The sequence below is a fragment of the Pan troglodytes genome, chromosome 16, assembly GCF_028858775.2.
Source record: "Pan troglodytes isolate AG18354 chromosome 16, NHGRI_mPanTro3-v2.0_pri, whole genome shotgun sequence".
Lineage (NCBI taxonomy): Eukaryota > Metazoa > Chordata > Mammalia > Primates > Hominidae > Pan > Pan troglodytes.
In genome coordinates, this window is record NC_072414.2 from 63,957,501 (window position 1) to 63,979,692 (window position 22,192).

Genomic DNA, 22,192 nt, shown 5'->3' on the forward strand with positions numbered 1-22,192 from the left:
CTGGCATTGACACTGATATATTGTAACATAAACAATTACTTTCGGAAACAAATCTGCTCAGGCCTCAAAATGCAAACAAACTAGAGTTTTTGTTTTCCTTTATATAAAGTAAAAATTTTAAAGTTTTTTCCAAGGAGAAATTTTGGGTGGCTGGAATGTTGTGTTTCTTAACCTAGGTGGTAGTTCCAGGGTTGTGTTTACTTTGTGGTACTTCACTGAACTATATATTTTTGCTTTGTGTACTGTTCTACATGCATGTTATGTTGAATACAAATTTTCAAAAAGAGATTATTATATGGAAGCTCTGTACTAGCCAGAAGGGAAAACAAGATTAGAAAATAAGGAATCTAGACTTTATCAAGGTAGAGAAAATACAGGTTGTTTATCATTAATAACATTGCATGTCATTGCCGATATTGATAATAACAGATATGTAACAACTAGCTTTCACAAATAATAGATTTTAAATGCCAAAGGAATATACAGATAATGTGAATAAAGTAAATAGGCTTTGATAGTAAATAAAAGAAAAGTTTCTTCTCTTACTCAATTATGTCTTAGCAGGATGCTAATCAATTTTGAGTGGTTTTCTTGATTAGAAGTTTGTCATAATAAACAAGAAAGCATCTTAAAGAAAAAAAATTTTCCTTAAAGCTTTTTACAAAGATAACCTCTTAGAAATCACTTTGTAAAAGGCAAAGCAGGTTTGAGATAGTCCTTTTATTTCTCTAATAAACTATAATTCTCCCTATACATCTACAAAGACCAGTTCAAATACTTTACAATCTAAAAAACGGAAACTAGGTTCAATTATTTTACATGTATTTTTAGAAATACACTCTCTCAAATATATCTATTTGTCTCAAACATTTAAAAGCTAAACTTAAAAGTTTTACTACTAGTGCACATCCCAAAAAGCCACGTAAATCACTTTGGGAGTCCTGAAAGCACAGGTGAGCCCTATAACATTTCTACTGAAAGGCATAAATCTCAACTGCATATGTATCACAAAATCTTCTCTATGCAGCAATGGCCCTATCTAAGACTAGAGCTACAGCAAACAACAGTTTGGTTTCCAGTAGGCCAGAAGTGCTTATGAAGTTGCCCTCCCACAGAACATGAGACGAGAGATTTTATGATTGAAGGGGGAGGCATACAGAAAAAGTATCCTGCTTTATCTATTTCTAAATTTCAAAGTTTTTAAAAATCCACGAACTAAGAGTAAAGGAAAAGAAAATGAACACTTCATGAACAGATGCTCTGACTTTATCCTCATTATTTTAAAGGCAGTATAACTCTTTTACAGAAAAGAAAAACTGTTCATAGTCACAAATCAGTTAAGAGATGACACTAGATTGACTACAGAAGCAGGATTTTTGTCCTTGAGAATCTCGTAGCAAGAATTCTACTCCTTTTTGTGGAGAAGTAGAAAGGTAAAAAAAAAAAAAAAAAAAAAAAAGATGAAGTATGGTAGAATACTAATAACTACTACTTACCAGTTTTTCTGTGAATGTTTCTTTTCCCAGCTTCCCTGAAAGCAACCATGGCTCTGAAAAAAGCTCGGAGAATTGCCCATCGGAAAACAGCTACAGGATCAATTCCAATCATCCCAGAAATAAATGCATTCTTGCTGCTTCTCAGAAGAGCTACAATGTCTGGGCGCATATGATCTGTATTTTTTTCCCGGAAATCCTATATGAAAAAAGTACCAGTGTTACTTACGGGAAAAAAAAATTATGAAAAACAAGATGATGGGTGATAACATACTTTGGATGCTTGTCCCTCCAAACCTCATATTGAAATGTGATTCCCCCATGGTGGAGATGGGGCCTGGTAGGAGGTGTTTGGGTCATGGAGGCAGATCCCTCATGAATGGATTGGGGCTCTCTTCAAAGTAATGAATGAGTTTTTGTTCTGAATTCACCAAAATCTGGTGATTTAAAAGTGTGGCACTCCTACTTCTCCATCTCTTGTTCCCTCTCTCTTGCCATATGACACATGTGCTTCCACTTTGCCTTCCACCACAAGTAAAAGCTCTCTGAGGCTTCACCAGAAGCCAGGTAGATATCAGTGCTCTGCTTCCTGTACAGCCTGAAGAACCATGAGCCAATTAAATCTCTTTTCTTTATAAGTTGCCCAGCCATAGGTGTTTCTTTATAGCAACATAAGAATGGACTAACCCAAGTGACATGTTTGAACAGTGGTTGAACAATGAGATAGAAGAAATGTCTGCTCCAGGTAGCTAACTGGACCAGGTATCTTCTATAAGGTCTCATCCAATCCTAAAACTATTGATTTCTATAATACATGTAAATTAGAATAAATATTCTATAATTTTATAGCAGCTTGTTAAACTCTGGTCAGGGACACACTCTCCAAAGAGGTATCACATACAGCAACAGGAGAGCTGAATAACAAAAAGAAGCCAGAGATGAGAAAACTGGGAAGAGCAAGCAAGGGTAACACCTATAACCTATAGATGATGATAAGCTGGACAAGTTAGGAGAAAAAGGATAAAAACCACAGGCTGGAGCACTGGGGACAAGGAGAAAGTGTGGAAGATTAGATAAATAAATAGGCTATTTAGACTCTGAACTTCAGTTGTTTGTTCAGATTTTATTCAAGTATAAAGGAAAGCCCTGGAAAGGTAACAACATGAGCTAACTGGTGTCTTATACATTGGTTGCTGCATAGGAAATGAATTATTCAAAGAAAGAATGGAAAAAAGGAGGCGCAATATTAGAGTAAACCAGGTAAGAACTGCTAGTAACTTGGACTTGGTCAGTTGTAACAGCAGAAATAAAAAATAGCTATATTTGGGACATGTAAAGGCAAAAAACCTGCTGATTAATTAGGGTATGATGAGAAAATGAGGAAATCAGGTTAAAACTTACATTTTGGGGTTGGGTATTTAGTGGATGGAGATGCCATATACTGATAAGGAGAAGACTAGAGAAAGGAAAGTTATGAGGATAAGAAATGAAGACCAAGAGATCAGTTTTGTTCAAGTGAAGTTTGTGCCAGTGAGGATAATAATAGTAGGTAACACTTGAGAGGTTAGTATGTGTCTGGCACTCTTCTAAGTATTTTACATGTATTGTCTCATGTAATCTCATTTAATACTCCTAATAATCCTTTCAGATAGATATTACTACTCCCATTTTATAGATGAGAAAACTGAATCAGAGAGAGGTGAAATATCTTGGCTCCTATCACACAATAAGTGGAAGAGCAAGGGCTCAAAAACATTCACTCATAACCAAATGGATGTGTGAGTCTGGAGTGCTAGGGAGATTTCAGAAAATATATTTGGTTATTATCACCATATAGATTTTTTTTTTAAAACAAGGTCTCGCTCTTCAATACAGTGCAGTTGGCACCATCATAGCTCACTGCAGCTTGTTAACTCCTGGACTCAGGCAATCCTCTGCCTCAGCCTTCCGTGTACCTGTGAGTACAGATGTGCATCACCACGTCTGGCTAATTTTTTTCATTATTTTTGTAGAGACAGAGTCTTGCTATGTTGCCCAGGCTGGTCTTGAACTCCTGGCCTCAAGTAATTCCCTCACCTCAGCCTCCCAAAATGCTGGGATTACAGGTGTAAGCCATTGTGCCCAGCCAGCACACAGATTTTTAAAGCTGAATAAGAAGGATTGTAAATAGGCAGGAACAACCATCTACCAAACAACAGAGGTTGGAGGAGCTAGAACATAAGAAAATGGGTTAAAATGCACCATAAATAAATGGGGAGAGTAAGCTTCCACTCTGGGAACAAGGGCCCAGCCTGATATTACAGCATAGGCATTGACTATAATCTTACCAAATGGAAGGATTAAAAATTTGGTAAGTAAATCGCTCCAAGTTGGTACAGCTTCATAGAATATCTCTAACTCAGAATTCTATGAGAAACATACCTAGTATTATGCCATCTATCCTCATGTACAGAAGTCAGCTTGCACTTATCCTATTACTTTTAGGGCTTTCCTTTCCTAATCCTTCTTTATTCTCCTGAGAACAAGGAAAAACAGGAAACAAGCCAGGAATTTTGGTCCTTGGCTTGTCCTTACATACCCTTAGAGCAAACGTATGTATTATAAAAGAAAATTAGAAAAACTGAATAAGAGTACTCAAATCCAAATAACCTCTGACACCATAATCAGCAGCTAATAACTACTGATGGCAGACAAGCTGTGAGGCATGAACTTAATGTATTTTACATAACTTATTTTTACCCAGTTCTAACAACTACTCAATAAAGCAGATTTAGTCATAAGCCATAATTTACTGATAAGTAAACAGAAAGGTAAAGCAGCTTGCCAAAGGTCAAAGAGACAATAAGTACCAGTGCAGGAACTGAAACACCAGTCTGCCCTACTCCTATTAATAACTACACTGTACAACCTAAAAATCTAGGATTCTTTTCAATGCTGACTGTCAAGTGTTGAGAGTGACCAGTGACCTTCATTTTCAAAATGAAATAATCTGTCTTCATATTTCTAGATTTCTAAGTACATTATCAACTGACCATATCATTCTTCTTCAAAATCTCTTTCTAGTTTCCACAAGAACATACTTTGTGGTTTACTATTTACCTCCTATACTGCCCTTCTAAGTCTTCATTGCTAGTTCATATTGGAAATTCAAGGGTGGGTTTAACAGTGTGTACTCATTTCTCTTTTTTTGGTTGGTTTTTTGAGACAGGGTCTTGTTCTGTTGCCCAGGCTGGAGTGCAGTGGCACCATCTCAATTCACTGCAACCTCTGCCTCCCGGGCTCAAGTGAATTCTACCCCTCTGCCTCCCAAGTAGCTGGGACTACAGGCACACACCACCATGCCCAGCTAACCTTTGGTATTCTGTGTAGACACTAGGCCTTCCCATGTCCCCCAGGCTGATCTCGAACTCCAGGACTTAAGTGATCCACCCACCTCGGCCTCCCAAAGTGCTGGGATTACAGGAGTGAGCCACCACACCTGGCTGTGCACTCATTTCTTCACTCAACCCTCTTATATCAAGTGATCAGAACCAGAGTTACGACTTTATTTTATTTTATGTATTTAGAGACAGAGTTTCGCTCTTGTTGCTCAGGCTGGAGTGCAATGGCTTGATCTTGGCTCACCGCAACCTCCACCTCCTGGGTTCAAGCAATTGTCCTGCCTCAGCCTCCCGAGTAGCTGGGATTATAGGCATACACGCCACCACACCTGGCTAATTTTGTATTTTTTTAGTAGAGACAGGGTTTCTTCATATTGATCAAGCTGGTTTCGAACTCCCGGCCTCAGGTGATCTGCCTGCCTTGGCCTCCCAAAGTGCTGGGATTACAGGCGTGAAGTTATGACTTTAAATTAACACCATCGCCCAAATGCAAATTTCCAGATCAGATCTTTCTTATTATTTCTTGAGATCCATTAACAAATCTTAAAGGATATGTCTAATTTGAAAGAAAATGTGTAAGACCAGTAGTACATTTAAATGTTTGGAAGCATTCACTAGTAAAACCATGTGGGCCTGGGATTTCCTCTGTGGAAAAGTTCTGAACTACTGATTCAAATTATTTAGCCAACAGAATTTTCAGGTTTTTCTATTTATTCTGGTGTTAGTTTTGGTAAAGTGTTTTTTAATGGAATTTATCCATTTTTTGTTTTCAAATTTCCTGACAAAATATATTCATATCCTTCTAATATCTGTAGGTTATGTAGTAAAGTTCTTTTTTCATTCCTGGTATCTGTAATCTATAATTTTTTTTACATTATCAGTTATTTTCCTATTGCATTTAATTTATATTATTTTGTGTTATCTTCTCAAGGAACTAACTTTTGGCTTAGTTGATTTCTTTGTTCAATGTCTGCTTTATATTGCACTGATTTCTGGTCTTATTTTTATACCCTTTCTCTAATTCCTTTGAGTGTGATTTGCTCTTTTCCTAGTTTCTCACATAGAAGCTTAGAGAACCACTTTTCAATCAAGCATGGTGGCTCACACCTGTAATCCCAGCACTCTGGGAGACTGAGGTGAGCAGATCACTTGGGGCCAGGAGTTTGAGACCAGCCTAGCCAACATGGCGAAACCCCATCTCTACCAAAAATACAAAAACTGGCTGGGCGTGATGGCTCACATCTGTAATCCCAGCACTTTGGGAGGCCAAGGCAGGCGGATCACGAGGTGAAGAAATTGAGACCATCCTGGCCAACATGGTGACACCCCATCTCTACTATTAAAAAAAAAAAAAATTAGCTGGGCGTGGTGGCATGCGCCTGTAGTCCCAGCTTCTCAGGAGGCTGAGGCAGGAGAATCACTTGAACCCGGGAGGCAGAGGTTGCAGTGAGCCGAGATCGCGCCACTGCATTCCAGCCAGGTGACAGAGTGAGACTCCATCTCAAAAAACAAAAACAAAAAAATTAGCCAGGCATGGTGGCACAAGCCTGTAGTCCTAGCTACTTGGGAGGCTAAGGAACGAGAATTGCTTGAACCCAGGTGGTGGTGGTTGCAGTAAGCCAAGATCGCACCACTGCACTCCAGCCTGGGTGATAAAACAAGACTCTTGTCTCAAAAAAAAAAAAAGTTCAGATAACCACTTTTCAACTTTTCTTCCTTTCCAACATATGCATTTAAAGTTATACATTTTCCTACATTCATTGCTTTAACTGTATCCTACAAGTTTCTGATATGCTGGATTTCATTAATGTTCAGTATAAAATATTATAATTTTAATAATTTATTATAAGTAATTTATATTGTCATTTCTTTTTTGACTCATGGGTTATTCAGAAGAGTTTTGCTTAGTTTCTAAATATCCAATGATTTTCTAAGTTATCCTTATGATGTGCTAATTAGGTCAGCTATTTAACAGTGCTGTTTGTATTGATTTTGTGTTGCTTGGTCTGTTAGTTACTAACAGAAATGTGTTAAAATCTACAATTTTTTCTTTTTTAAGTTTTTTTCTTTTTCCTTAGAAAAATATTGAAGAAAAAAATCTACAATTATGATGGTGCACTTATCTAGGTCTACTTTTGCTTTCTTTTTGCTTTACATATTTTGAATCAGTCATTAGCTACATATAATATCAAGTGGCTCATGCCTGTAATCCTAGCACTTTGGGAGGCCGAGGAGGGTGGATCAACTGAGGTCAGATGTTCGAGACCAGCCTGGCCAACATAGTGAAACCCCATCTCTAGTAAAAATACAAAAATTCGCTGGGCGTGGTGGAGTACGCCTCTGATCCCAGCTACTCAGGAGGCAGAAAATCGCTTAAACCTGGAGGGCGGAGGTTGCAGTGAGTCGAGATCACACCACTTCACTTCAGCCTGGCAAAAGAGCGAAGCGAGACTCCGTCTCAAAACAAACAAACAAACAAACAAAAACCCCAAAAACATTTAGTGATTACGTCTTCCTGTTGAACTGGCCCCTTTTATCATTATAAAATGTCCCTTTGTATCTCTAGTAATATTTCTGGTCTTAAAGTCTATTTTGTCCTACAATTTTGTTTTTTGGAGACAGAGTCTCACTCTCTTTCCCAGGCTGGAGTGAAATGGCACTATCTCGGCTCAATGCAACCTCCTCCTCCCAGGTTCAAGCACTTGTCCTATCTCACCCTCCTCAGTAGCTGGGATTACAGGCGTGCACCACCATGCCTGGCTAATTTTTGTATTTTTAGTAGAGATGAGGTTTCACCACGTTGACCAGGCTAGTCTCAGACTTGTGACCTCAGATGATCCACCCATCTCAGCCTCCCAAAGTGCTGGGATTACAGGCGTGAGCCACCATGCCCAGCCTGTCCAGAAATAATATACACCAGCTTTTATCCTTTCTCCATCTTTTTACTTTCAACCTATCTGATAACGCAGATGAATATCCCAGGCAAGTGTGTGTGCACACGCATGTGTGTGTGTGCGCACGCATGTGTGTGTGTGTGTATGATTCTATTTATCTGAAATTTAATTAAAAGTAAAATTAAGAATGATAAAAATTAGGGCAGTGGTCATCTCTGAGGGGAGCTGGCTGGGAAGGGGTATAAAAGAAATCTAAACACTTTATTTGTGCACTTTATGCACAATATCCTCAAGTTTTTCTATAGCTCAAGCTTTTGTTTTACTTTTTAAACTATAGTCTTAATTTCTATTCTAAAATCCATTCCTTCCAGTATTTTCGATCTTAGGAAATGGTACCTCCAAAGCACCCATCAGCTCTAGCCAGAGGTCACTTACTCATTTAGAATCCATTAATAAAGTCCGTGGATGGTTTACCGCCAGAAATATATCTCATAATCATCTGGATCCCCCCCAACCTCTACTGCCACTCCAGTGCTTCAGTTTACCTTAAGATTTCACTTCAATTTAAAAAAAAGTGACTTAACTGATCTCCCAGATTCCACTCTTACCCTCTGCTATCCCTTCTCCTCAAGGTAATCGATGCAATCTTTTAAAAACACAAGTCGTATCCTCTGCTTAAAATATTATCACAGTGCCACTAATTTGGATAAAAGCCAAACTCAACTTGGCTTACAAGCCCTAAATAATAACCCCCTGTCTATTCTCTAAGTTCATTTCATGTTACTCTCCTTAGTTCATTATAATCTAGTAGCACTTACCTGTTTTCAATTATTTCACCATATCAAACTCCTATCTCATGGCCTATAATATTCATCATCCGAACTCCTCATCAAGGTAACATTTATTTCAGGTCATCTCTCAAAATTTAAGTTTCTTAGAGAAGTGTTCATGCATTCACAAATTCAAAATCCACTATTTTACTACTTTCTCTCATAGGACCCATTAACTTATTTATAACACATAGCCCATTTATCTATGTTATACAAATAGATACACACACAATATGTGTATATGCACATATGTATAGAGAATCAGGACTACATCTGTCTAGTTTATCATTAGATCATTCCAAACACCAAGCACAAAGTCTGACACATGTTCTGTGTTCAACAAATACTTCTTAAATAAATCAATAAATGGATGAATAAATGATCTTAAGACACTCGACTCAAGACCCAGGAGAAAACATTTAATTCCACTATTCTCCATATCATCAGCTGCCTTACCTGGGAAATTAAATGCCTTAAATAGCAGGCTTAAACATCAAGTAGTTAAAGAATAACAGACTCACAAATTACACAAGAAATGGACAACATTATTAAGATTCCACTCCACATAAGTTAAGAGTTTCAATATATTCATGAAAAGTACGAACTGACAAATCCCTAATGGTGAACAGAGACATGAAGACCTTATGAGTGCAGAGAAGGGAAAAATTCAACAAATTATGTGCATAAACAAGTGAGTTTGGGATATACAGATGCAATCTATTCTTTCAGATCTAAAGTTTATCAGGATCAACTGACAACATCAGGTTTATCTCCAGGCAGAAACCAACAGAAACATTACCTTACCTAAGACAGTAATGTGCTGAAAAGCAGAATCTAAGTTTTAATAGTATCCTTATACAATATCTCCAGTTATTACTGATCAAAAGCCTCCACAAACTACAAAGAGGGCAGTGTGCTGGGGACAGTTAAGAACACATCTCTGCCCTGTAAGCATATTCAGTGAGAAATTTACTGACCTTTACCCCATATTTTACTTTTCCAGCATAATGTTTTATAATGAAAGCAGGCTCCATCACGGCTGGAAATTCGATGTAAGAATTATCTTCATGTTGATGCTTAAACTTGTCTAGCAATGTTTGATTTGTAGCCTGTGGAAAGCTGAATTTAAAAAAAAAGAAAAAATATCATTACAGAAAGATGAGAAAGATGCGGTAATTAATACAGCCCTTTTCAAAGTACATTATAATTACATTGCCATCTTACATATATAGCAGTTTACAAAAGTTTTCACCTATATTATCTAATCTGATTCTCATAACAAGCTAAAAAGTAATAATAAATATTGGTGTTACTATTTTACAGATGAGGGATCAAAAGTTATGATTTGCCTGTACTCATACTTTGCAAGTAGTAGTACCAAGAAATTAACTCATTACATATTTAGCTTAGATTGCATTGTTCTGAACTACTATAAAACCCAAAGGAAAATAAAATCCAAATCATATACTCTTTGGGGCCAACAACTTCCAAATAAGAGAATAATATCTCGATTCTCGTAGGTACTAAAAATCCATAAGAATTGTTTGACTTCCTATTCCTTCATGCATAAATAAGTAGCCATTTTCTTACTATACCAATTATTTGTACTCATTGATTGTACTGATCAACTGAGCACTTAATATCCAGGAATCACACAAACAATATCTATTATTTAATCGCATAATAGGAAATACGGAAATACAAAAGTTCAAAAGAGGAAAAAAATCATCACTGGTGTAAATAATGAAAAAGTTCACCCAGGACATAGTAGGTGTTAAGACTGTGATGTTAAAGGTTGGGAAGGGTTTCAAACAGAGAAAATATCATTGACAGAAAAAGGAGAAAGAAAGTTTCAGAAAATAGCTTCATTTAATGGTAGCTGAAATAATGAAAAATAATGTGACATGAGGTTGTAAAGTTGCTTAATACAAATCTAATGTGTAAAAATCATTCCAAAATTACAACAAACATAGTTAATTACATAGTATGCATTGCAAACCATACAGAGAACGGCCTTTAGCATCAGATAATCATAGTTTACATTACGCATTCTATCAGTGACCTGGGGCAAACTAGGTAACCTTCTTTGAGAAGGGGTCTTCTAACCCACAAAATGAGATACCAGTTATCACAGTGCCAGTAAAATTAAATAAAACTAGTAAAAACATCTGGCAACAGCAGGCATCCTCTAGGGATTAAACAAACATCGACTTCACGTTGCCAACACTGATATTTTCTTGGTCACCTTGACCTGCTTTTGTATTCAAATATCTCTTCCTCAAAACATCTCTACCATCTAGCTCACTCCAAAACTTTAAAGCCATTTTACAATGGAATATAACTTACTATTTCAAACAGAGACAACAGCACAGCTCCTATAACAGTCTCACCAATCTTCTTTCAAGTCACCAAAGCATATTATCAAAATAAATTTTCCTATAATAGTGCTTTAATCATGTGCCCCCTCTGCTCCGAAATGTATAGATCACCAAGGCAAAAAGACTTGACTCCAAGCTCCAAAGCATAGGCCAGCTCAACCTTTGCAAACTTATATCTCACTACTTCACAGCAGTGTGCCTCTCTTAAGGCAGGATGCTCACGTCATCGTCTCTAGGTCAGGGTTTATTTGCCTTCTAATCATCTGAGTAACTGAAAAGCTTATGATATATTTTTCTCTTACTTTTAAATGGATAATAGAAATTTTCAAAAGAAGGAAGATAGACATGAAAACAGTCGTTACTTGAAACTAAAAAAGATGGAAAGTTCCTGCATTCAACAGACATGTATGGATACTTATTACATTACCAGGCAAAAAAAAAAAATTTGGAACACAAGAAAATCATTCATTATTGCTCATATCAAAGCTCTTCATCTAGTGTTCCTCAAAGACTATCTGGAACGGTAGCGTCAGGAGAACCTCTAGAGATTTGAAAACTACCAATGCCTGGATCCCAACTATTGCAATTCTGACTTAATTGATTAGGGAGATGACCTAGCATCAGTGGTATTTACAAAGTCCCAAGGTAATTCTCATGAGCAGGCAAGATTCACAAAATGCTGCCTTAAATGAATGCTCTAATCCTAACTTCGGTTGTTAAAATGTAGATTCTGATTCAACAGATCTGGAATGAAAGCTTGAGATTCTACATTTCTAACAAGAATCAAAGTGGTCCACTGCTGCTGATAGATGACACTTTGAATACTATGGGAAGACTGATAATATTCCTAACATCCTATTCATATGTAACTCTGATACAATATTCCTCCTTCCTAAATGCCACCCTACATCCTACAGAATCTAGCTAAAGTAACCTGCCCCATAACATACAGCCATTAAGTAGGAAAGGCTAAACCAAGACCTCTGATTCTAAACCCATACACCTAGAGCACTACAAACACACTGCATGAAGAACACAACTAAGGATATATTTGACATTATATATTCCCTATAAAAAATATTTTTAGAGAAAAAATACTCAATGTAAGTCCCAAAATAGTTCTTCCTACATGTGACTAATTTATTTTCAATCTAGTTTTTTTACAGGTAAATGGGAGAGAAAAAAATATTTCATGCCTTTGCATCTTCTGGAATGTTAAAGCACAGAAATTCTTTACAAGGACAGGTAATAACTAGAGGACTGACTCATAAAAAGGTTATTCAGTCCAGTATCCTACCTACAACAAGACACTGACAGATGATGCAAAGTAATTATAATAATAGGAAATTATATTAATTGTTAAAGCAGCTGCCAATCAGCTCTAATAATTATAAAGTTCTTCATTTTATTGAGCCAGAATTTATCTCCCTGATATTTATGGCCACATGGCTCAACCCCCGTAGCTTTCGAGTAACAGCAAATAAGTGACATTCTCGGCCGGGCGCAGTGGCTCACACCTGTAATCCCAGCAATTTGGGAGGCTGAGGCGGGTGGATCACGAGGTCAGGAGGTCGAGACCATCCTGGCTAACACAGTGAAACCCCATATCTACTGAAAAAATACAAAAAAATTAGCCGGGCATGGGGGCGGGCGCCTGTAGTCCCAGCTGCTCGGGAGGCTGAGGCAGGAGAATGGCGTGAACCCGGGAAGCAGAGCTTGCAGTGAGCTGAGATGGTGCCACTGCACTCCAGCCTGGGCGACAGAGCGAGACTCTGTATCAAAAAAAATTTAAAAAAAAAAGAAGTGACATTCTCATTATTGGGTTAAATCTATGTGAAGTAGCAACTGGTCAGGAAATTATAGTCTTTGTATAATAAGATGTGCATTCAATGAAATTTTGTTTAAAGAATGACAGGACAGGACAGGCACAGTGATTCTCATATGTATTCCCAGCACTTTGGGAGGCTAAGGTAGGAGGACAGCTTGAGCCCAGGAGTTTGAGACCAGCCTGGGCAACAAAGTTGACTCCTTGTCTCTAAAACAACATTTTAAAATTAGCCAGATGTGGTGGTATGTGCCTGTAGTCCCAGCTACTCAGGAGGCTGAGGCGAGATCACTCGAGCCCATAAATTCAAGGCTTCAGTGAGCCATAATCACACCACGGCATTCCAGCCTGAGCTACAGAGCTAGACACTGTCTCAAAAAAAAAGAAAAAAAAAGAAAAAAAAAAACAAAGTAATTCTACTACCTCAGTTGCTGTTTACAAACACCTTAAGATATATAGGACAGAACATCATCATGTACCACTGTCATTTGCCTTCTGCATACAAGAAAACTGAGGACTAAGGATATTATGAGATCTGCCAAGGGTAGTTTTGATATATACAGTTGTGATATTATAAATAAATAAATATCTATAAATATATAGGTTTTCATCCATGGTTCCTGGCTCATAACTCCTGCGGCCCTTGGTGTAGTCTTTTGTTATAATGTTGGGGTGCTTTAGGCCTCAGGAGCAGGCCTCAGGAAACAGAATCTCTCTCTCTAACCTTCTTCTGTCCTCCTTTTACCTGCCCAAGGGAGGCCTCTAATATGATTGCCGGTTAAAAGACCCTCATTCCAGAAAGGGTCCCTCCCCATATTCTGAAAGAAAAAATGCTGCACAAGAAGCCAGGAAGAATCTGGACAGACAGGCCTTGCTGGGTTTCCCACTCATGAGATCATGTTCTTTTGTCCAATCACATTTCTACACAGTGTCAATAGTGCCTATGTAATGAAGCCTCCACAAAAACCCAAAAGGACAGCACTTGGAGAGCTTCCAGACAGCCGAACATATGGATGCTCCTGGAAGGTAGAGTGCCCAGGAAGGACATGGAGACTCTCTACTCCTTCCCCCATACTTTGCCCTACACATCTCTTCATTGTATCCTTTGCAATATCCTTTATAATACACTGGGGTAAATGTAAGTAAGTGTTTCCCCAAGTTCTGCAAGCCACTCCAGCAAATTAATTGAACTCAAGGAGAAGCTGGTTGGTCAGAAGTTCCAGAAGAGTAGATTATTGACTGGTGTTTGAAGGTGGGGTGGGGTGCAGTTTTGGGGACTGAGTCCTCGATCTGTGGGATCTGATGCTACTTCCAGGTAGATAGTATCAAATTTGAATTAGAGGACACCCAGTTGGTGTCCACTGCTTGCTGGTAGGGAAAACCCCACAAACGTTTGGTCACAGATGTCTTCATGTTGATTGTTATGGTGTGAGAGCAGAGGAAAACATGGTTTTAATGTTTTTCCCAAATAACTGGTGTCAGAGAAGTGAGATTTGCTAAAAAGGCCCTGGCTCACTGAAACATGTGGTTTGGGAAGAAAAAGGATAAAAGGGTAGAAGATGAGAAACCTTTGTTCTGGTGTGGCCACATGGTCACCCAAGGTATGAAGCCATAGCTGCTATGCTCGGTTATTAAAGGTAAAAGTTATCAGTGGAATTTAGAGATGGTTCCAACTCCTGGGGAATTGGTTCACTGGCTGCATAAGGAAATGCAAACTAATAAGAAAAAAAATGAACTGGCTGTTATAAATAAATAGCCATAAAACTAGCTATTATAAATAAATAATCCCTTAATTATTGTTATTTATAATAGCTAAAATGAAATTTAAAGAGAGTACTGTGTTGGTCCTTGAAGCTGGATCAACCTCAGATCTTGGTCTGTTTGAGCTCAGGCTGCTGGCCTCAAAGCCACCCTCCAAGGACAGAATTGTGCAGGGGCAACAAAGTACCTCTGAGACATGTGGTTACCAAGAAGGTAGTCAATGTGGAAAAAGGGCAAAACGAAGTAACTGCACCCCACCCCACCTTCAGACACCAGCCAATAATTCATGCCTCCAGAACTTCTGACCAACCAGCTTCTCCTTGAGTTCAATTAATTTGCATAGTGTGAAGGAATAGTTCCATTTTGTAGATTGGTATCATTAGCTTCCTAAAGAACCTTTACTAAAATGGATTATGAGAGTAACTACATTAGGGGCAGTAGCTTTGGTTTAAATGCTACAGTGGAAAACATGTTTGGGTTGATGTAGGACACAGGGCTCACTACTAAGCAATCTCAGACATCTATACATGATTGAGACACACAGGACGTTATTCCCAAGGCAACAGCCAGCATAGTGGACTGGATAAAAGCCACTGTATGATCTTTTTACTCTGGAAAGGGGGATTGCCCAACTTTCCCTAGAAATGCCAAGCAGAACAACCCAGATGAAGCAGCTGATATGCTTCATATGCAAGCTACGTAAGACTAGCTTTATGATGATAAGGATATTCGCCCAATGAATGTGTCTGTTATCTATTTATGAGGTTACAGTAAATGCTGTAGTTAAGGGGGTCCCTTCTACATAGGTCCATGAAATGAGCAGATATGGGGGTACTACAGCAGTGCTGAGAAGCGCTAAATCTAGACATTCCTCTTACACCTTCACTCAAGCACAAAATGCCAATAAGAACTGTTCTTTTTGTCAGCAAGAGAGTCTGAGACTTCCAATGGCTATGTGGCAGTTTCCCTAGTGGGAAGACCCTGAATGTAGATGGTAAGTGAGACTGATGCTGGTAGCCCTGGGGGGGCTACAAATGAATGGGTCTTGACAGGAATAGTCACCGACTCTGAAGTGAGCTTTCCTTACCCAGTGGAAGATGCAAATGCTCAGAGTGCCATTTAAAAAACAAACAAACAAAAACCAAAAAACAGAAAATATCGCATGGATTTGGACAATCATCATCTTTTCAGAACGAGAAACACATTGTACAGCCTACCATGTCCAACAAATAGAGGGAAAAAAAATCCTCCTCAGAGTAATAGTTTGATGAAGGAGTAGGATGGGCAATTAAAACACTGGTTGTCTAAAACACGGGAAGATAAAAGAATGAAGGGCTGGCTTGCATGCTTTCACGAGTGTGTGCTCACATTCAACTTGAGTGGGACTAAAGGAGCATCCCCTTAGATTTTTCTTGTTTTTCTGGTTCATCTGGGAAAAAGGCGGTTGGGGAAGGTGCTGGTATGACTATCCAATTCTTCCCAAGGGAGGAGTACACTGGTATAACAACTGTAATTTTTTTCTTCCCCAGATGACCTCAAAAAGAAAAAACTTTTTTTCTCTCCGCTACCAGATGCAGTGGTCCTAGGACAACGGCTGCAACTGCAAGTGCTGGAAGCAGGGATGATTTCTAAGCAAGAAACTGTAACTACATTTTTAAACCTTAAGTCAAAATTCCTAAGGGCATAATGGGGGTGGGTTGTACCTTCACTCTATCTAGCAAAATTGGGGCTAAGAGTGAATGCAACTACTTTTACTGGCCATAAAAACAGCTCACTAGTTCTGCACCCATGTAATTTACCCTGTCTAAAGGGGAGTGGACTGAGGAGGAGGTACTTGCTAGACTAGAGTTGTTGTCTGCAATCTAAACCAGCACAGTGGCAATTCTTAATGTGCCTTCCAAAGGAGGAAAAGTTTGGGAACTACTGGAGAGGAGGAATAGCAGCTGAGGGTAAAGACAGGAATAAATGGGTTATTCATTGAGGGAAATCCAACATTACATTAACACATTTAAAGAAGCTCAGAGCAAGAGATGACACTGTCTTTAACTCAGTTATAAGAGATGCTCAAAAGGTAAAAGTTGTATGTTTGCGGAGACTGCTCCTGCTTCTGGAATCTGACAAGACTGAAAGGAAGCCTGCAAACTTGAGTGGTCTCTCCCTGGGAGACATATTCATACAACATGATAATGAACTGGACTAATTACTAATGACTGAATGGGATTCTAGTAATGTAGCAGTATGTTTGAGTTGTATATTCTTTTGATGATGTAAAGGATCCATGTTTGAAAGCCAGGGTATGGCCTATGACATGATTTTATCGTGTGTGTGTGTGTGTGTGTGTGTGTGTGTGTGTGTGTGTGTGTGTGTGTGTGTGTAGGTTTTCGTCCATGGTTCCTCACTTATTAACTACCACAGCCCTTGGTGTAGTCTTTTGTTATAATGTTGGGGTGCTTTAGGTCTCAGGAGCAGGTCACAGGAGTGCTTTAGGTCTCAGGAGCAGGTCACAGGAGTGCTTTAGGTCTCAGGAGCAGGTCACAGGAGTGCTTTAGGTCTCAGGAGCAGGTCACAGGAGCAAGCCTCAGGAAACAGAATCTTTCTCTCTAACCTCCTGTCTTCCTTTTACCTGCCCAAGGCAGGTCTCTAATCTGATTGTGAATCAAAAGATCCTCATTCCAGAAAGGGTCCTGCCCCATACTCTGAAGGAAAGAATGCTGCACAGAGAGGCCAAGAAGAATCTAGACAAACAGGCCTTACTGGGTTTCTCACTCAGTCTATTAGTATGAGATCATACTCTTTTTGTCCAATCACATTTCTACACAGTTGTCAGTAATGCCTATGTAATGAAGCCTCCATAAAAACCCCAAAAAACAGCATTCAGAGAGATTCTGAATAGCTGAACATGTGGGAGTTCCTGGAGGGTGGTACACCCAGGGAGGACATGGAGGCTCTGTGCTCCTTCCCCTACACCTCGTCCTACGCAGCTCCTCATTGTTTCGTTTTCCCCGAGTTCTGCAAGCTGCTCGGGCAAATTAATTGAACTCAAGGAGAACCTGGTTGGTCAGAAGTTCTGGAGGCATGGATTACAGGCTGGGGTCTGAAGGTGGGGTGAGGTGCAGTTTTGGGGACTGAGCCCTCGATCTGTGGGATCTGATGCTACCTCCAGGAAGACAGTGTCAAATCTAAATAGAGGATACCCAGCTGGTGTCCACTGCTTATTAGTGGGGAAAAAACCCCACACATTTGGTCACAGAGGTCTTCTGTGTTGATTACTGTGGTGTTAGAGTAGAGGAAAAACACAGTTTGAGAGTTTTTCTGTAACAGTAGTTATAGAAATGGGATACAAGTCCTGGACTTCTGACTCTAACACCTAAATATTACAGGGAAGCAATATAATACTTCAAAGCACAAGCTTATTAGTCAGAAATATTTGACAGGTTTGACTCTCAGGTCCTCCATTTCCTACCTATATAATCTTTTTTCTTGGATTGTTTCTTAAACTTTTTTTTGTTACTATAAAATTCCCCAAACAAAAAGAAATGCTAATAATTCCATTATCAACCACAACGGTTCTCAACACGGAATATCAAAATCACCTATAAAGCCTTCCCAAATAAACATATACCAGAGGTAGGGTATACAAACAGTGACTTACAAACCTTACAATTTTATGAGAGATAATAATTATGTTGGGGCATATAGAGTAATGCAAGAAACTTTTACAAAACTCTGGACAGAAAATTAAGGTACTTTTTACTTGTGTTAACAGCATTTTAATTTCTTTAGATTAATGGAAGTTGACTAGTGATAGAGTAGGTCAGAGTGACACTAAACTGTTAGCAGTCTTCTTTCTGTTAGCTTTTTATTCTACCACCTTACACAATCATCTTACCTCTAATAGTAAATCCTCAATACTTTCTATCTTGTCTAATGAATATTAAACTAGAAATCAGGTAAATAAATTCAATTTCTAAATTTTTTACTAAACAGTCATAAAAACCTCACAACCACCTCATCTCAGTTTCTCCAAATCTAGATTTGCCATCTCTTAGGATAATCAACTGTATTGTATACATTGTTGAGAATACTCTGAAGAATGCTACATAAAGCATTATTTATGAAGCATATATTTAACTCAGTTATATTGAACAGTGTTAACAAGGAATAGTAAATAACTGGCAGATGTTGCCACTTACACTGCACGATCATGGCAGACATTACTAATTTACCATAACATTCTTTTTTCTGTTTTGTTTTTTTGGAGACAAAGTCTTGCTCTGTCGCCCAGGCTGGACTATAGTGCAGTGGCGCCATCTCGGCTCACTGCAACCTCTGCCTCCTGGGTTCAAGCGATTCTCATGCCTCAGCCTCCTAAGCAGCTGGGATTACAGGCCTGCACTACCATGCCCAGCTAATTTTCATATTTTCAGCACAGACAAGATTTCACCATGTTGGCCAGGCTGGTCTCGAACTCCTGGCCTCAAGTGCTCCTCCCGCCTTGGCATCCCAAAGTGTTGAGATTACAGACATAAGCCACCACGTTTGGCCTACCACGATATTCTTTTCTGCTAAACATGAAAACTACCAACACATCTCATACATGAAGCTCAATTTACAAAGAAAGAAACACGTAACCAAAAAAAAAAGTCAACAAGTTTGACATCAATGTGTATTGAATAAATCTAGAAGAACTTAAGAAAAAAACGAATTCAAGTAATGAAGCCCATCCTAATTACCTAGAAACACACAGATATAAAAAAAAATTGTGGCCACACGCAGTGGCTCACGCCTGTAATCCCAGCACTTTGGGAGGCCAAGGCAGGTGGATCATGAGGTCATGCGATCGAGACCATCCTGGCTAACACGGTGAAACCCCGTCTGTACTAAAAATACAAAAAATTAGCCAGGCATGGTGGCGGGCACCTGTAGTCCCAGCTACTTTGGAGGCTAAGGCAGGAGAATGGCGTGAACCCAGGAGGTGGAGGTTGCAGTGAGCCGAGATGGGGCCAATGCACTCCAGCCTGGGTGACAGATCAAGACTCCGTCTCAAAAATAAATAAATAAATAAATTGTACAAAAAAAATTTGGCTCTTTATTTGGTAATGTAAGAAAAAAGTTTAAACTTAAAAAGACATAAAAAGCCAAAAGAGCCAATAACAAAATTGAAAAGAATGACACTCACTTGCTTTCTTCATCCAAAAGATGAAGCAGTCCTGTTGGTTTTTTGCTAATAAGATTTATGCAGCAGGTATTATCAATGTAATCTATGTTGTGCCAGCTGATACCTTCAGTTCTATATTCCTCCTAGAAAAACCAAAAAATAAAATAACAATTTATTCATCTTGCAGAAAATAGGTATATAATATAGATTGAAAAGCTTTTACCCTGCTTAAAATTCTAAGATTTTAAAAATCACCAATCCACACAATGAAAGAATGTATAATTTCAGTTGTACAAATCTTAATACAACGTATTTGTTTTCTCTTAAAAAGACATGCCACAAATTTTTTTTGTTAGAATGCTAGTTCTAAGTTCATTCTAATCAAAATGTAGGGCTAGATTTGTTTTAGTCTCACTACCTGATGACTCCACTAAGTAAAAACATACAATGAAGAAAGAAGGCTAATATCTCCCACATGACTTTAAGCCATCAAAAAGGACTATATTTCCTGGATTATCAACAATGAATTTAATGAAACAATTTCTGGGAAAAGTGGGACCCCATCACCCTCCAGTAATTATATGGAATTCATACACACTTAACTTTGGCAAAATATAATCTTTAGGACTTTTTTTTTTTTAAAGAAAAGGTTTTGAATTCTAAGGTTAAAAAACTCGAGGTTCAGGTCTTGAGTAACTACTTAAAATCATCTTACAAAGCGCTCCATTTTTTCTTATTCTTTCCTGTACTGAGATATATTCTTCTATTCATCCTTGTGATACTTTCACTTTTTAGACGGTTTTTTTAAGGAAAAAAATGCACCTGAGAATGTAAAGGAGATATGTTTCTGCACTGCAGTGGTATTTAGGCATCAAGTACAATATCCCATGTACCTAATTGTTTTAGCATTCACTTACAGTACTTGCAGCACAAGTCAACTGCCAATCTGCAAATAGTGATTTTGAAATTCTTTTTTGTTGTTCTTTTTGATTTTGAAATTCCATCATTCTTTCTGTATTCATTATTATCCAGTAAAGAAGAATGAACACTAACATAAACTATAGTTACTCTAACTAGGAAAGGTAAATACTTAATTCTTTTCTTTTAATTAACAATTTCACACGTAAGAAATAGTCATATAAAGGTCACTCCCCAATGGCAGTAAGAAAGGTATTTCTCCCCAATTTTTTGCAGCATGAAAAATATACACACTAGATAGTAATGATTTTTACAGGCATTACTAGAAGTCCAAAAGTCCTCCTCATCATCTCTTCCCAAGGACTATCCAAACCCTCCTACCCAAAGTCAGCTTCTAATACAATCAATAAGATTCCCCTATTTATAAATAGTATCTAAATGGAATCACATAACACATACTCATTTTGTCTCTCTCTTTTCTTTTTTCATTCAGCTAATGTTTCAGAGACACAACCATTTTGTTGGATGTACCTGAAGTTCATTCATTTTAATTGCATTGTGAAACAACACAATCACTCAGCTACATATTGTCTATGGCTACTTTGTCAATGTAACAGCTGAGTTGAGACATATGGCCCAAAAAGCCTTAAAAGATCTGGCCCTTATAGAAAAAGTGTGCCAAACTCTGCTACAAAGCATTAGTTCTAAAACTTTAACATACAACGGAATCACAAGAACGGCTTGTTAAAAAACAAGAGTATTGGGACTCCATCCCCAGAATTTCTGCTTAAGTAGGTATAGAGTACTTAGAATTTTCATTTCTAAAAAGGTTCCAGGTGATGCTGATGCTACTATTGAGGAGAGAGAAGGAATAAACTTTGAGAATCACTGCTGTAGAGTATTCCATTGTATCTGTATACAATAACTTGTTCACCCATTCTACTTTTTTCTTTTTTTTTTAAGAGACAGGATCTCTCTTTGTTGCCCAGGCTGGTCTCGAACTCCTGGCCTCAAGCAATCTCAAGCAATCCTCCCACAACACCGGGATTATAGGCACAAGTCAAGCCCCACTCTACTACTGATAGACACTGCTCTTAATTCTGATATTTGGTCATTAAAAATAACGTCTTATGACCATTTCCACACAAAACTTTTGGTGTGCATTTATACTTATCTTTGAGTGAAAACACAGGATTATAAACTACATGTTTAACCACAGCAGATAATGCCAAACAGCATTCTGATGTGGTTGTGGCAATTTACATACCCACCCCAGTGTATGTCCCTATAGACATATCTCTCCAATACTCGTATTGTCTGTCTTTTTCATTTTAGTCATTTCGGTGAATGCCTACTGGTATCTCATTGTGATTTTAGCTTTGATTTCCCTGATGAATAACAAAGAAAAGACATTTTCCTATGTTTACTGCTCATTTGGATTTCCCCTTGTATGACGTGCTTGTATTCATGATAAAAACTCTTGGCTGGGCACAGTGTCTCACATCTGTAATTCCAATGCTTTGGGAGGCCTAGCTGGGAAGATCACTTGAGGCCA

The 22,192-nt window shown here is 38.4% G+C and overlaps 1 protein-coding gene across 30 annotated transcripts in view; it reads right to left on the reverse strand.

The window, feature by feature from the left end:
• The window catches only part of MYO9A (myosin IXA), a 297,950-nt gene that overhangs the window by 135,362 nt on the left and 140,396 nt on the right, over nt 1–22,192 (reverse strand). For all 30 annotated transcript variants that reach the window (XM_054667756.2, XM_054667748.2, XM_054667767.2 and 27 more), the window contains 3 exons: nt 19,741–19,862; nt 9,575–9,716; nt 1,497–1,692 (listed from right to left, as the gene is read on the reverse strand). In XM_054667756.2, coding sequence (XP_054523731.1) covers nt 1,497–1,692; nt 9,575–9,716; nt 19,741–19,862 — 460 coding nt within the window. The remainder of the gene's footprint in view (nt 1–1,496; nt 1,693–9,574; nt 9,717–19,740; nt 19,863–22,192) is intronic.